Source organism: Colias philodice, chromosome 17, assembly GCF_061535455.1.
Source record: "Colias philodice isolate Cphi_HAF_F1 chromosome 17, ilColPhil1 Martin Lab GWU primary, whole genome shotgun sequence".
In the NCBI taxonomy this organism is placed as follows: Eukaryota; Metazoa; Arthropoda; class Insecta; order Lepidoptera; family Pieridae; genus Colias; species Colias philodice.
Window position 1 is genome coordinate 8,899,915 of NC_143102.1, and position 13,405 is coordinate 8,913,319.

A 13,405-nucleotide genomic window follows, 5' to 3' on the forward strand; every position below is an offset into this window, starting at 1 on the left:
ACGCACTTACGCATCTATGATAATTTATATGTGATTATCTAATTTATTAGCAATTAAGGATGCATGTGACTTGTTCGTATAGATAACTTAACCGGATGGAGCTAATCCAAACATGTCTGAATTATAATTTGATATTATAAATCTTTTTGATTTGTAAATAATACGTAATGTCGTGGCATAACGCTCTTGTTTTATCAATTTCGAATGTTCTTATATTTCTCAATCAAAATTTCTTGCGCTCCTACTTGCAAAATTGATAATCAGAACTTTTTGTAATTTTCTTTTTTGAGAGGGGATGGACCTTGGAGGAACACAAATCTCTTCTCTTCTCTATATAAAATTCTCGTGTCACAATGTAAGTTACCATACTCCTCCGAAACAGCTGTACCGATACTCATGCAATTTCGTGTGCATATCGGGTAGGTCTGAAAATAGAACAATATCTGTTTTTCATGCCCTAAGTGATAAGAGGTAGAACGACGTTAGCCGACAGCTTGTGTTGTTATAAATTTCTTTTATTTCTGTTGTTTATGGTCACATATGACAATTAGAATTTTTTTTAATTTTCTTTTTTGAGAGGGGAGGACATTTAAATGGTGCTATAAATATCTTTATTTTTTTTTAAATAATACTAGTATTGTTTATGGAATATGATTTATAATATATTTCAATAATTTTAAACAGAAAGGGGCAAAACAGCAATGGACGAAGACGAAGAGACAGACTCGAGCGGCTCAGTGTCAGATGCAGCGGCGAATGATTCGCAAGATGGCCGACCGTATGCGTGCGATATCTGTGATGTTCGGTGAGCTTTTTTACATTATAATCTTATTGTTTCATTCTTTATTGTGAATGTATGTCTACGCTTATTAGTTAAGAATTAATAAATGTTCTATTTTGGTCACAATTATTAATCTTAAGTTAATTTCTTAAAATAATAATTATCTTTAACACTTTTGTGAGTGTTAATATGTACTTATTTTGCTTATCCAGGCGGGATTTTCTTGTTCTTTAATAGTTTTGTCTAACATTAGTCTCAGATATGTAACTAACTAAATAGATGCATCTAACAGGTAGTTTTAAGTGGTAATTAAATCACTACCACTTGAAAGTTAAAACTCAATTTTCAAGTATTAAAAATAACTATGTTAGTTCTTTTTTTAATCATGAACAAGCTCCGTTAATACAATTTTTAATACCCTGTTAAATAAACGATTTCGATTACATTGTATGTAATTTAAATTGAGACAGTATTTGCATGCTTTAGACTAAGCAAAACATGATGAACAATCGAAAAATATTTTTACATCTCTCTGTACCATGTTTTAAGCAAATAAATATTATTTTATTTTATTTTTATTTTAACGTGATAATGTTTTTAAAATCGTTTTAGTCGGGTGACATGTTCAGAAACTTGTGTCACACCAAAACCTCACGAGCGCGATCGCAGGTATAACGAGAGAGAGACGGACCGATCTCCCGTCTCATCTCGAGCGCTGCCACCAATAAGACGTTATCACGTAAACATCTCGATCGTAAACCTACTTTACAAACAACCATTTTTTTTTATTTACAGATTCGCCCGCTCGTCCCACCTGTCCCGCCACCGCCTCACCCACACGGGCGAGAGACCGTACACGTGCGGCGGCTGCGGACGGTCCTTCGCGCGCTCCGATAAACTGCGCGTGCATACTAAGATCTGTGAACGGGTATGTTTGTGTACATGGTTCTGTGTAACATTCGCCCGCTCGTCCCACCTGTCCCGCCACCGCCTCACCCACACGGGCGAGAGACCGTTCATGTTTCTGTGTAACATTAAAATAATCAATTGAAATAATCTTTAAGAGGAGAGTGAACAGGTACATTCTAGGGAAGCACGCTCCATCTTAGGCCACATCTCAGCTTCCCATCAGGCGATATCGTGGCCAAGCGCTCCCCTATCGCAGCATAAAAAAAAATCGTTTTTGTTGTAAATTATTTAAATATTCACAAAATCTTTTGATGTGTAGTGGGATTTTTAGAAGAAGTTAGTTTTGATAGAATTATTGTTTCACTTTGTATTTAAAAATTTGCTAAGCGATTTTGTACTGTTTTTACCACTAGAATGTATGTTATGGTGTGAGTCATTTTTTGTGTCATTAATGTCGGGTCAATCTGAGATGGTGTGAGCTAATTACTAAATTATCCAGTCACACCGACTCTCTCTCTAATAAATTAATATCATTACTTTTATATAAGAATTTCAATATCACCATGTGTAACCTCAGGTGTTATTACAGGAGGACCCAACAGTAGACATGGCGAGCGACCAAACAGGGGTCAAACGCGAGTCCACAACCAACTCCGAAGTAATGTCGGGCATGGTTCGCACCACACACCGGGAATCTGGGCACTTGGTGTTCACCCCCAGTGGGGACGTAATGTTACCCCCACGAGCCCCCGTGGTGCTCAATGCGACCCTGGAACCAGTGAGGAACGAGATCAGTCAGGGGGAATTAGCGGAGCCCCCGAGGAGGGGAAGGGGGAGGCCCAGGAAGACACCATTGCCGTTAACCCCGAAGGTTAAGAAGAGGAGGGGAAGACCGCCGAAGACTTCGCTCGGTTAGTAACTACACAACTAGCTGTTCCCTGCGGTTTCACCCGCATTGCTCCGCTCCCGTTGGTCTTAGCATGATGATATATAGCCTATAGCCTTCCTCGATATACGCACACGCATACACACCCGTACACTTCACATGCACACACACGCGAACATACGCAAAAACATCAAAAATCGTTTTTGGTTCCTTTTTAATGGAAATAAAAATAAAATGTATTGTTCTGTTAAAAGGACACGTTTTAATTGTTTTTTTTTAATTATTAATGAAATAAACATAATTTAACGAAGGAAATGTTTTCAACATTTGCAACACAACTAATTTTCCTTTTAAGTGTATATTTAAATTATTTAATTTACACAAAATATTTATGAGCATAAATTGTTATTTTATTTAAATGTCATTGTCGTTAAAGCTACCCTTCATATGATATTGAATAAATAATGAATATTATTATTTCAAACAAAAAATAACGATATTATACTTAATTTTATTTTATTGCATAACTAGCTGTGCCCCATTATTGCACCCGTAGTAAACTTTTCATAAATATTTCAAGCCTTTAGTCATTTTAAAAGTAGATTTTTAACAATTATTAGCTTCAACTGTATGTTTGTATGTAACCAACTCCTTTACACTCGATTTTGGGCTCACTTGAAAAGGTACGGATTTAATTGAAACTTTGTACACTCATCAAGGATCGGTGACAACACAATAATTTCATAATTTGTGCTCTATACATATTATTTACCTCGAACTACATAACTTCATGCCAAATATAGTCCAATAGACGCTGTGGTTTAGCTGTAAAAGCGTATTAGGCAGAAAGTCCGACTTTCGTGTATATAATTAACTAGCTGCGTGCCGTGGTTTCACCCTCATGGCGCCGCTCCTGTTGGTCTCAGCATGATGATATATAGCCTATGCTCTTACTCGATAAATGGGCTATCTAACACCGAAAGAATTTTTCAAATCGGACCAGTAGTTCCTGAGATTAGCGCGTTCAAACAAACAAACTCTTCAGCTTTATAATATTAGTATAGATGTACCTATATTCACAATTAAAGCAAAAAATATGTTACCTGGCTACAATTACTAAATTATTATTTAGTATAATGGTAAAAAGTATAAATGTATTACAAAATTATGAAAATGCATGAATTGTTTTACGGTTTTCCTCATAGTAAATTACACTCGGACTATCTTAATGCATGTTATAATTCAATGTTTCGTTTAGTTTACATTATAAATAGTGGTAAATATTATTTACAATTTTTTATACAAACTAGAAAAACAACTTTTCTTCTCTCAATATTTTGGTTCAATGTTAAAAAGAAAGTAGTAGATGGATTTATTATAATTTATGATACCTAGCTTTATGATATTTAATCATTAATATTAAAAAGTTGTTTCGTTAAAAAGTCGGTAAAAGTATTTAGTTTCATACCAAGACAAACTAGTTTTCATTTAGCATACACATACTTACCATCTTTTTAATTTATGATGATCTTTTCCCTGCCTTCATGTTGAAGTAAACCAGTTATAATCCCAAAATCAATTTTTTTATAATATTTATCTTCTAAAGACGAATCTATTTTAAATAATAAAATTAGCATTACCATTTTTACATTTTTCAAAAATAAAATAATCTACTTTCCAAGGCAAACCAGTGTTTAATCCAGCATTTAATCATTTAAGTGGATTAAAGTATTATGTTTCTAGCCAAAACGGATCATTCTAATCAGCAACGATTTTATCTGGTCGATATTTTCCTTATCTATTCAAGATTAACCAGTTTAACTGAAAACGACTACATTTCTACCCCTTTTGCTAAACCACTTAGAGCATGTAACATCGCCAAAATGGAACCAGTTTAAGAGCTTTTGAATGTTTTGCAAAATTTACGATTTTTAATATTATTTTTGAATTTTGATATTATTAAAAATGTTGTTTAATGATACACGTGTAACGTAACGTTATGTATAATAAAGGATTATCAAAATCGATTATTTAGTTGGTCCTTCGAGTCTCAACAAATCACGTTCTTGTTTTGAAACATTTTTTTGCAATGCTTGCCAAAATGAACCGAGCCGTATTCACAAATCAATTCCTGAAAATGATGGTTCAACCTACGATGTAAACAATTTTGGAAATTAAAACTCACTTGTGAACCAAATAGAAAACATAAATTGCGATTAAATTCGCTAAAAGTTAAGCAGTTTTTATAAAGAGAGGCTTATTGACAGCATTAGATAAAAGCTTATGACAGAGATATCCCAAATGAATTTTTGTGAAATATCTCATATTATATAAACAACTAGCGGTCTGCCCCGGCTTCGCCCGTGGTACATATTTATGTTTTCTCTACATAAGAACCATCCTGGTACTTCAAGGAATATAATAAAAAAAGAATTATCGAAATCGGTCCACCCGTTCTCGAGTTATGCGCTTACCAACACATTTTGCGATTCATTTTTATATATAAGATAAATAACTAACTTTAAAACGCGTCCGCGATATGTATATAGATACAAGTGCACGCGTAAGCTACATACGCGTGTATAGCTTACGCGTGTACTTAATCGATTGTGAGTCTTAAACAGATAAATATCAATATTGTATATCGCTTGCTTAAACATTCAAGCGATTATGAGTCTTATTTGCTTATATTTAAGTATCAACATTGTGTACAGACATGGAGGGGTGCGTGCTGACGGGCGGCACGGTGCTGGGCACGGGCGCACAGCTGGCGGCTCTATCGCCCGCCGGCCAGCAGCTGCTGCTCAAGCGCAAGCGCGGCCGCCCGCCCAAGAACTACCTGCTGCCCGCACGACCTGGTACTGTGCCCACATACACACCTATATACTACACACGTATATACGCAGCGCCGGGTAATACATACACACACTCGAGACATATTGCCCATTCAGCACACACACACACACTCACGCGACAGTGTATTACTCGTTCCTACGCACACACACACTCGCAACGTAGTGCCTCCACACACACACACACATACACACATTCAAACCTGACTTAGTGAACACTCACAAGCACAACACGCCCACCCTTACACACTTATGTAAATTTGCGGCTAGGCATTATTGCGCTACAGACACACACCTATGTGCAATTGTGACCAGATACAACACATACACGTACAAGGAGCCACTGACATACACTATATACGCAAATACACGCACCACACACACACATATAAATATGCATCCGCGTCCAGGTATTGCGTAAAAATTAAACTTTCCTCCTCCAACACATAAGCAACAGGCACACACAAAGAAAATGAGTATAAATTATTGTTTATTATTAACCCTCTCCTCCCTATAATAATTATATTGTATTGATACATATAACTACAATTTTGAATTGTGTAACTTATGAGAGGAGATTTCGGCAATAGTGACAATGAGAATTATGCGTGATTCTATATTGAAACGAGCTTTTTCGACAAATATTAATTAAAATTACCGCAATCGAATCTATACATTATGTACTAAAATTTCAAATTTTATTGCAAAACTTAATTATTTGTTGCGTAAATAAATATCAATAATTTATACTCATTATAATCTAGATTTCCGTTTACAACATTTTTTTGGGGTTATCATGTCATGCTATTGTAACTCATCTCAAATGTTGAGACAAAGACAATATACATATACGTCTTGCATATATCCGTCCCTCTCACAAAAATACTCTTACATATAATAAAATAACGCATTTTGATAACCTCTAAAAACACACTCGAAATCACTTACTTTGAAATTAGTTGTAATGTGTGGATTTCTTAAAAGCCCATTTTAAAACATTTTGAAATAGTTATTTTTGTTTTTATTGTAGTTCGCTTAAATACTTACTGTTTTGTTGTTATGAAAAACATTTTGAAAAAGTTAACTTCACAATACTAATTCATATGAAACACATTGTTGTTCATTAAAATACATTATGACCGTTTTTATATATTAAGCACATTTTATTCATACATTCATGCTATCTTTTATAATTTATCTTAATTCTAATTTATCCTTTAAAATATAAAACGTCAACCAAATAATGAATGTCTCTCGCTTTAATTATAACATGGTCTAATTATTATTAGAACTAGAACAATTTAAGCGTATAAAAACTTTCGGGAAATACCATGTTCAGTTATTGCGAAACGACATTATAATGAATCACCATTTTTTGTCTAACCCCACTAGTACAGTCATAAGCAATTTTATTCATATTTAAATGTTTCGTCTATCTTAAAGATAAATAATAACTCAAGTATGACGTATTTTTTAAATTAATCATAACGTCGCGGAGGTTTTTCCCAAATGTACATTATTGAATTATCTTGATTATGATTAAATAACTCGACGATATAAAATTATTCTAACTGATTTCGATCGCAGTCTTAAGTTATGTTTTATGGATTCAAATTTATTCATTGATCAAAAATTTTAACACATCATTTAATTACTGTTTTTATGAGTAATTATGCAAATGACTGTACTAGACGGTTTATTGTGTTCTATGTATGTGTGTGTGAAGCGTTCGCTTTTTACGTTCCGCCAGTTCTTTGATTAACTTTTTTATTTAATATTGTAGTGTTCATTTTAATTATATTCAAGTTTTTTTTTGTCTAGACTTTTTATATCCTAGTTTTCGCATGAAACCGTTTTGTGTTGGCATCGTTTAGAATAAATTACTGTAGATACTTGTAAAATTATATCTTTAATTATTGCAACTGACAGTTATAATTGTGGTAATGCCGCGGAAGGAGAAGTTAAAGTATGTTATTCGCAGATTACATTTTATTGAATGTGTTAATTTGATAAAGATTATTTAAAGCTGTTTTCCAAATTTATGTACAGATTTTAATTAGTAACTCATTTTGGCAAGCAATTATTTATGTAATAACATAACATTAATAATAATTGTATTATTTTTTGCGTTGCCAACATTGCTAGTTAAAGTTGTGTTTGTCAAACCATTGGTCGAACGTGTTATAATAGTGTTGCCAGTTTTGCTAATAAAATGTTTCCCTAGGTATGGATATGGCATTACCGATGCAGTACGGACTAGCCGCTGAAATAAGCAAACTTTGTTAGTATAATCTTTTTTTGAGCATGATTATAAAAAGGGAATATGTCGGTACTAATCGGTATTAAATGTGTAACAAAATGCCGCTTTTTTGTACAAAAAAAAAGAAAAAATAAGCTTATTTAAAAGATATTCTTCAAAATTAACACGCGCATAGTTTGAATTGTAATTAAAATCTTGTGTAATATACAAATCCGCTTTTTATTTCATAAACTAATCAAATTATCTTGCATGTACAATAAAAAGCATGATTCGCACTAACCGCATGTCTAGTTTTAAATTGGATATAAAATATAAAGTAAGTCATCTGAATAATAATAATAGTATAATGTATTCAACTATATAGTCTGCATGATTTTTTTATATGATCATTTATTCAATATAGAGATCTTATTAATATTATAAATGCAAAGTTTTTAAGAATGTATATTTGCTACTCTTTCTCGCGAAAACCACTGAACGCATTTTGATTACTGACAGTGCTGCTTATTACTAAAAAATAACACATAAGCTATAGAAATACTCTCTTTTGTCCAATTCAAAACCGCGCAGTACAGCGCGTAAAATCTACATTACATATATATTATTTGAAATAAATTTTAAAGCACTTTACATACTAACACATTTATTTATTTATTTATTACTTTATTGCTCTTAAAAATTACAAATTTAGACTTAATCTAGGATACATTGTAACAAACGGCGGCCTTATCGCTAAATAGCATTCCCATTCACTAACACATTCCCACAATTTCCAGACGGGCGACCGAACGAGAACTACAACGCGACCAACTTACCCTTCGGCGACTTTTCCTACTTGACTGAAATGATGTACAACCCGCTCGCATACTCGTACGGCGTTACCAGCGTGGACCCGGACCGCAATGTGGACGCGGACCTCAGCGTCACGTCCGAACACGACCGGACCATCGACGTGTCCGACACGTCCAGTGATGAAGACGACCGCGTTGAACCGGAGGAAAATATACCCGTCGCTTGCGAGACTCAGATCATGACCGTGGGAGACTGCCAGATTGTCAAACTACCCGCTAGTGAAGAAGAAAAAGTGGAGGTCCAAGAGACCCCGGCTCCCCCCACCCCGAGCTCAGTCACAATCACTCCGATTACTACAGTGGGGGACTGTACTATACGTCCCGTGGAGAACACATAATGCGATGTTTGGTTGATTCGGTTGCGGACGGGCTTTTGACAGTAATTGGGGGGAAAGGGGAGAATTGAATACAATTAAGGTTAAATAAAACAAACATTGAGACCAGACGAAAAATTGATCTTTCAGCATTTCTATTAGTGAGTAAAGCACTGTTTGAGCAAAATTGTATCTTATTGATAGACGTTATAAAGTCTATTTTCAAACTCGTCCGCAACCCAAGCTCCACAAAGGATACGAAACGGTCCCCATATATACCGACCGTTTCCCTAACCTCTATATATAAAGTCTTCCCTTATTTTACCGCTATGTATGGGGTAGACGTATTATTGTGGTAGCATTCGATACGGGAACGTTTTTCCTATTTTCATAGCTTACAATGCGTACGCTAGATATGTCTTCCTATATAAAATAAGTGGACATGTAACTTTACAATACATTAGAAAACGCATTTGAGTTATTGCCGGAATACAACGGTAGATAAATTCGTGTGAACTTTTCATACACGTAGCGTTTACATCGATGTATGGATTCAGCGTCCAAACGATATTTCCTAAACTTTTATTTCGGCTAGTAGCGGAGATCCCGAGAAAATGCTACTACAATGATAATACTAAAATAGTTTGTAAGCGACTGTAGATGCATTTAAAATTGGTATAATTTATTGGATTTCGAGATTCGATTGAAGCAAGCTTTACGTGTCAGCTTGGATAGTATTTCATTAAAACGAAAAAAAAAATGATTGGAGCAATACACTATAATGTTGCTATTGATAAAAATGTGAGTTTTAGTGAAATACTCTCCAAAGCAGTAAAATAACAATGATACTCAATGAACACAACTGATTCAGATCAAATACGTCACAACTAACAGTGTTTTATACAAAGCGCCCATAGCTAGTAGCTCAGCCCCCCTAGACAAGTGGCTTTCTATTAGCGTAAAGTTCAATAGAATAAATTATGAATGTATGAGATTGACGTATACAATCGTCGTCGTCGTCGTAATCTCATACATTCATAATCTATTCTATTGAACTTTACGCTAATAGAAAGCCACTTGTCTAGGGGGGCTGGTTCGACGATGTTGCCATAGTCTATTTTTATTTGACTCCAAAAAGTTTTTATATAAAACACTGTACTTATTTAATATAGAACATTAATATTTTGCGATACTCTACATAGAGGTGTCATATTTACCGCGTGTATTGGACTTAGGTAAGGTTTCTTGTTGCCTTCGATGTGTCGTGTCTATGTGTTCGTTAAAGTGTATGACTGTGCGAGGCCTACACGCTCTATCCTTTATATTGGATATATTTTCACGGGGAGATTTTTAGCTTTAATAATGAAAATTTTTACTTCCCTTTCGATTCGATTCATCCGACGTTTAAAGTATATACTTGAACGGTATTTGAAATTTGACAATCTTTTCTGGATCTGATTTATTTTCTAGCGATCCGTCGTACCACAGACTATAAATTATAGATTAAAAATATTTTCAGTAGTTTTGTAACCGTAGATTGGCTGTCTATATTATAATATTATATAATTATACTATGTACGGTGTATTCCACCATGTTATTACGTGGTGGGTGCGTTTTTCCGTTCTATATGATAATCAAATATTGGATGTGTCGTAGTAGCACAGCTGTAACGCCTTTTACTCTTATCTTTGTGAATAGTAAGTAGCGAGTAGTGATCTAGATAAAAATTTAAAATTCTAAAATAATATACGGCAACACCACACGAACAAGTGATACGTTCGCTAAATATTTTTAGTCGGACTTAATGTAATGACATATTATATTTCTCTAATCGTGTATGTGTAATCTTAGTGAGTAAAATAATATTAGGTCTAAATGCAAAATATTATTTTTGTTATTGATGACGGAAAAGCGCGCGAAATGAACTGACTTGTCTTTGGCCGGAAACGGAATGTCATAGAGGTCGTTGTCATCGCTATGGTCTATAATCTATGTCGATGACAAAAATAGTATATTGTACTGATTTACCTGCAGACAGCTATCCAAGCGGCTGGTTGTGAACCAGTCGAGGTTGGACTAATGTTTCTGTTATATTTTATACATTTTTAAGTTCCTTTACGCACGCTTCGTTCGCTATAATGTACGTGCCGGTTTGTTCAATTAACTATTTTCAAAATATTCTCTGAAAAGTTCAAATCAAAAACGATTTCCTAGCGCACATGGTCACAATTTGTGTCATTAAAACTGAGGAAAATTAAAATGAATTGCATTCGTAGTAAATTGAACAAATCGGTGTCGAAATACGCATTATAACGTTTAAAAAGTATTAATCAACTATAATTTAATTTCTTTCAAATATCTGTACAGTAGTATAGTTCCTAACGATTAATCAAAATTATAACCCTTCAAGTACTAATGTAGGTGTAAGTTTTATTTTATATTTTTTTTTAATTAAGTTTTATCTCGAGATCAAATTAGTGGTTCACTATTAGTGATGTAATTAATTTTAGTCCGCTTTTTACGTATTTAATCGAAGACTGCTCGCTTTTTTATTCGGTTGTTCATCCGATAAATGAGTCCCAGAGGCTTACATCTCACGGCAAGCTATGTGATGAGAATTTATTTAATACAAATGAATCTGTATTTTTATAACTAAGGATAAGTTTACTCCGAACAGTGTAATCCTATATCCCACATGTAGGTTAGATGTTTTAAGTTTTCAACGGCCCTATTGGCTTTGTTTTAAGAGATTTTGGTGTGCGATACCAAGTCTATGTTTTGGTGGTTTTGAAATTGATTCGGGTTTTATGTATGAACAAAATATGTAATGAAATCAAACAATTTTATTGCATGTTAATTGTTTATTTACTGAATTTTTACTTGGAACTTAATATGAACTTATAAAAAAATATCTACACTGCCTGTATCTTTGGAGATGGTCAATTGTTATTACATATTTACAAAATATATTATTTTTTACATATTTTACGCCAAAATATAGTCCTGTTAACGCACCAAGTTCGGCAATAAATGATTGTATAATTATTTAATGGCATGTTAGCGGTTGAGCGCCCGGTTGATTGTATTGCATTTATATTAAGTTTTTTTTTTTATTTTATTGTGTGCATATCCGTCACGCAACAAGGGATATCAAAACTTTGTGCATTTAAAAATAATACGAGAACCAAATCTGACTTACCGGTTGGCTTGGTTGGTGGCCCTGCCTTCCAAGCCAGAGGTCGTGGGTTCGATTCCCACCCGGAGCAAATATTTGTGTGATGAACATAGATGTATGCTCTGTGTCTGGGTGAAGTATTTATTTAAAATTATATGTATGTTTATCAGCCATCTGGTGTCCACTGTCCATAACACAAGCGAAAAGCTTAGTATGAAATTTATAGTTACAATAAGAGCAATTTTTACATTTGCTCACTTCAAAACAATGATTCAACAGAAATGTATTTTAAAACACTGCCTTACTGATATTTCTTGTTGCGGAACGGATATTATGCTTTTATTCAGTTATTGAAATCGAAAATATTTTATAAGTTTAATTAATTATTATTATAAAGTCGGGGTCTCGTCAATGACATCAAAACAACAATAAAACAAATATTACTTAAATCGTGCCTAAATAATTAGATGGAATAGACAGGTCGATAAAAAATGCAGCCATTTGGTTAAACTCAACTATGGTATTTTAAAGGTTTTGGCCAATTTTGGCCCGCTCTCTTTCTACATATTTTCATAACATTCGACGAGGCCTTATCGATAAAATTCGTTATAATGAAATCATCAACAAAATATTTTTAGTTATAATTATGTTATATTCCTGTATTGTGAAATGGTTATCATTTTACGTTGTGATCATGTGAGTGCAAAATTGTTTTAATATTTTGACCAGTTTAATTTAATTGACTATACGTCAATAAGGGCAGCAGAATATGGAATCGTTTATTTCTGCATAGTCCGAGAGCAGTATTTTTTAGCTGTAGTCTTTATATAAACTTTTTTTTTATTTTAACATTTGTGAAATTCGATCGTTAGTTAATTTCTAACAATGAAATATTTAATAAAGAAATCACGAAATCATTCGCGTTTCAATTGTAAATAGTTTCAACCTACCTCTCCCTGTTTTTAGTTCTTCAATATATACGGGTAGTTTTTGGCGGTCTGGGGCGGAAATTTCATTTCACACTATAAAAAATATAACCATTCAGTTACTTATGCCGAATATGCTAAGTTACGAGAATACAATACGTACGTATAATATCGTTATTTGGTTATTATATTTAGAAAAGTACAAAAATTTTACAAAATTAAATAATATTACTTATATTCTTTACATTATAGATTTTCGCCACAGGGTACCAAATTGTACCTGTCCTTTACCTTATTTATCCCTACTAATATTATAAATGCGAAAGTATCTCTGTCTGTCTGTCTGTTACGCTTTCCTGCTTAAACCTCTCAACCGATTTTGATGAAATTAGGCACAGACAATCTTTAGACCCTGAGAAAGAACATAAGCTACCCTTTATTGCGAAATAT

At 33.8% G+C, this 13,405-nt stretch overlaps 1 protein-coding gene across 3 annotated transcripts in view; it reads left to right on the plus strand.

Moving 5' to 3' along the window:
* LOC149481247 (uncharacterized) overlaps nt 1-12,946 on the plus strand; it is a 33,501-nt gene extending 20,555 nt beyond the window's left edge. For 2 of the 3 annotated variants that reach the window (XM_089705559.1, XM_089705560.1), the window contains exons 7-12: nt 685-805; nt 1,577-1,709; nt 2,280-2,601; nt 5,291-5,434; nt 7,653-7,709; nt 8,465-12,946. In XM_089705559.1, coding sequence (XP_089561685.1) covers nt 685-805; nt 1,577-1,709; nt 2,280-2,601; nt 5,291-5,434; nt 7,653-7,709; nt 8,465-8,877 — 1,190 coding nt within the window. In that variant the 3' untranslated portion in view covers nt 8,878-12,946. The remainder of the gene's footprint in view (nt 1-684; nt 806-1,576; nt 1,710-2,279; nt 2,602-5,290; nt 5,435-7,652; nt 7,710-8,464) is intronic. The other variant, XM_089705561.1, reaches the window with a different exon arrangement.
* The last annotated feature ends 459 nt before the right edge of the window (nt 12,947-13,405 follow it).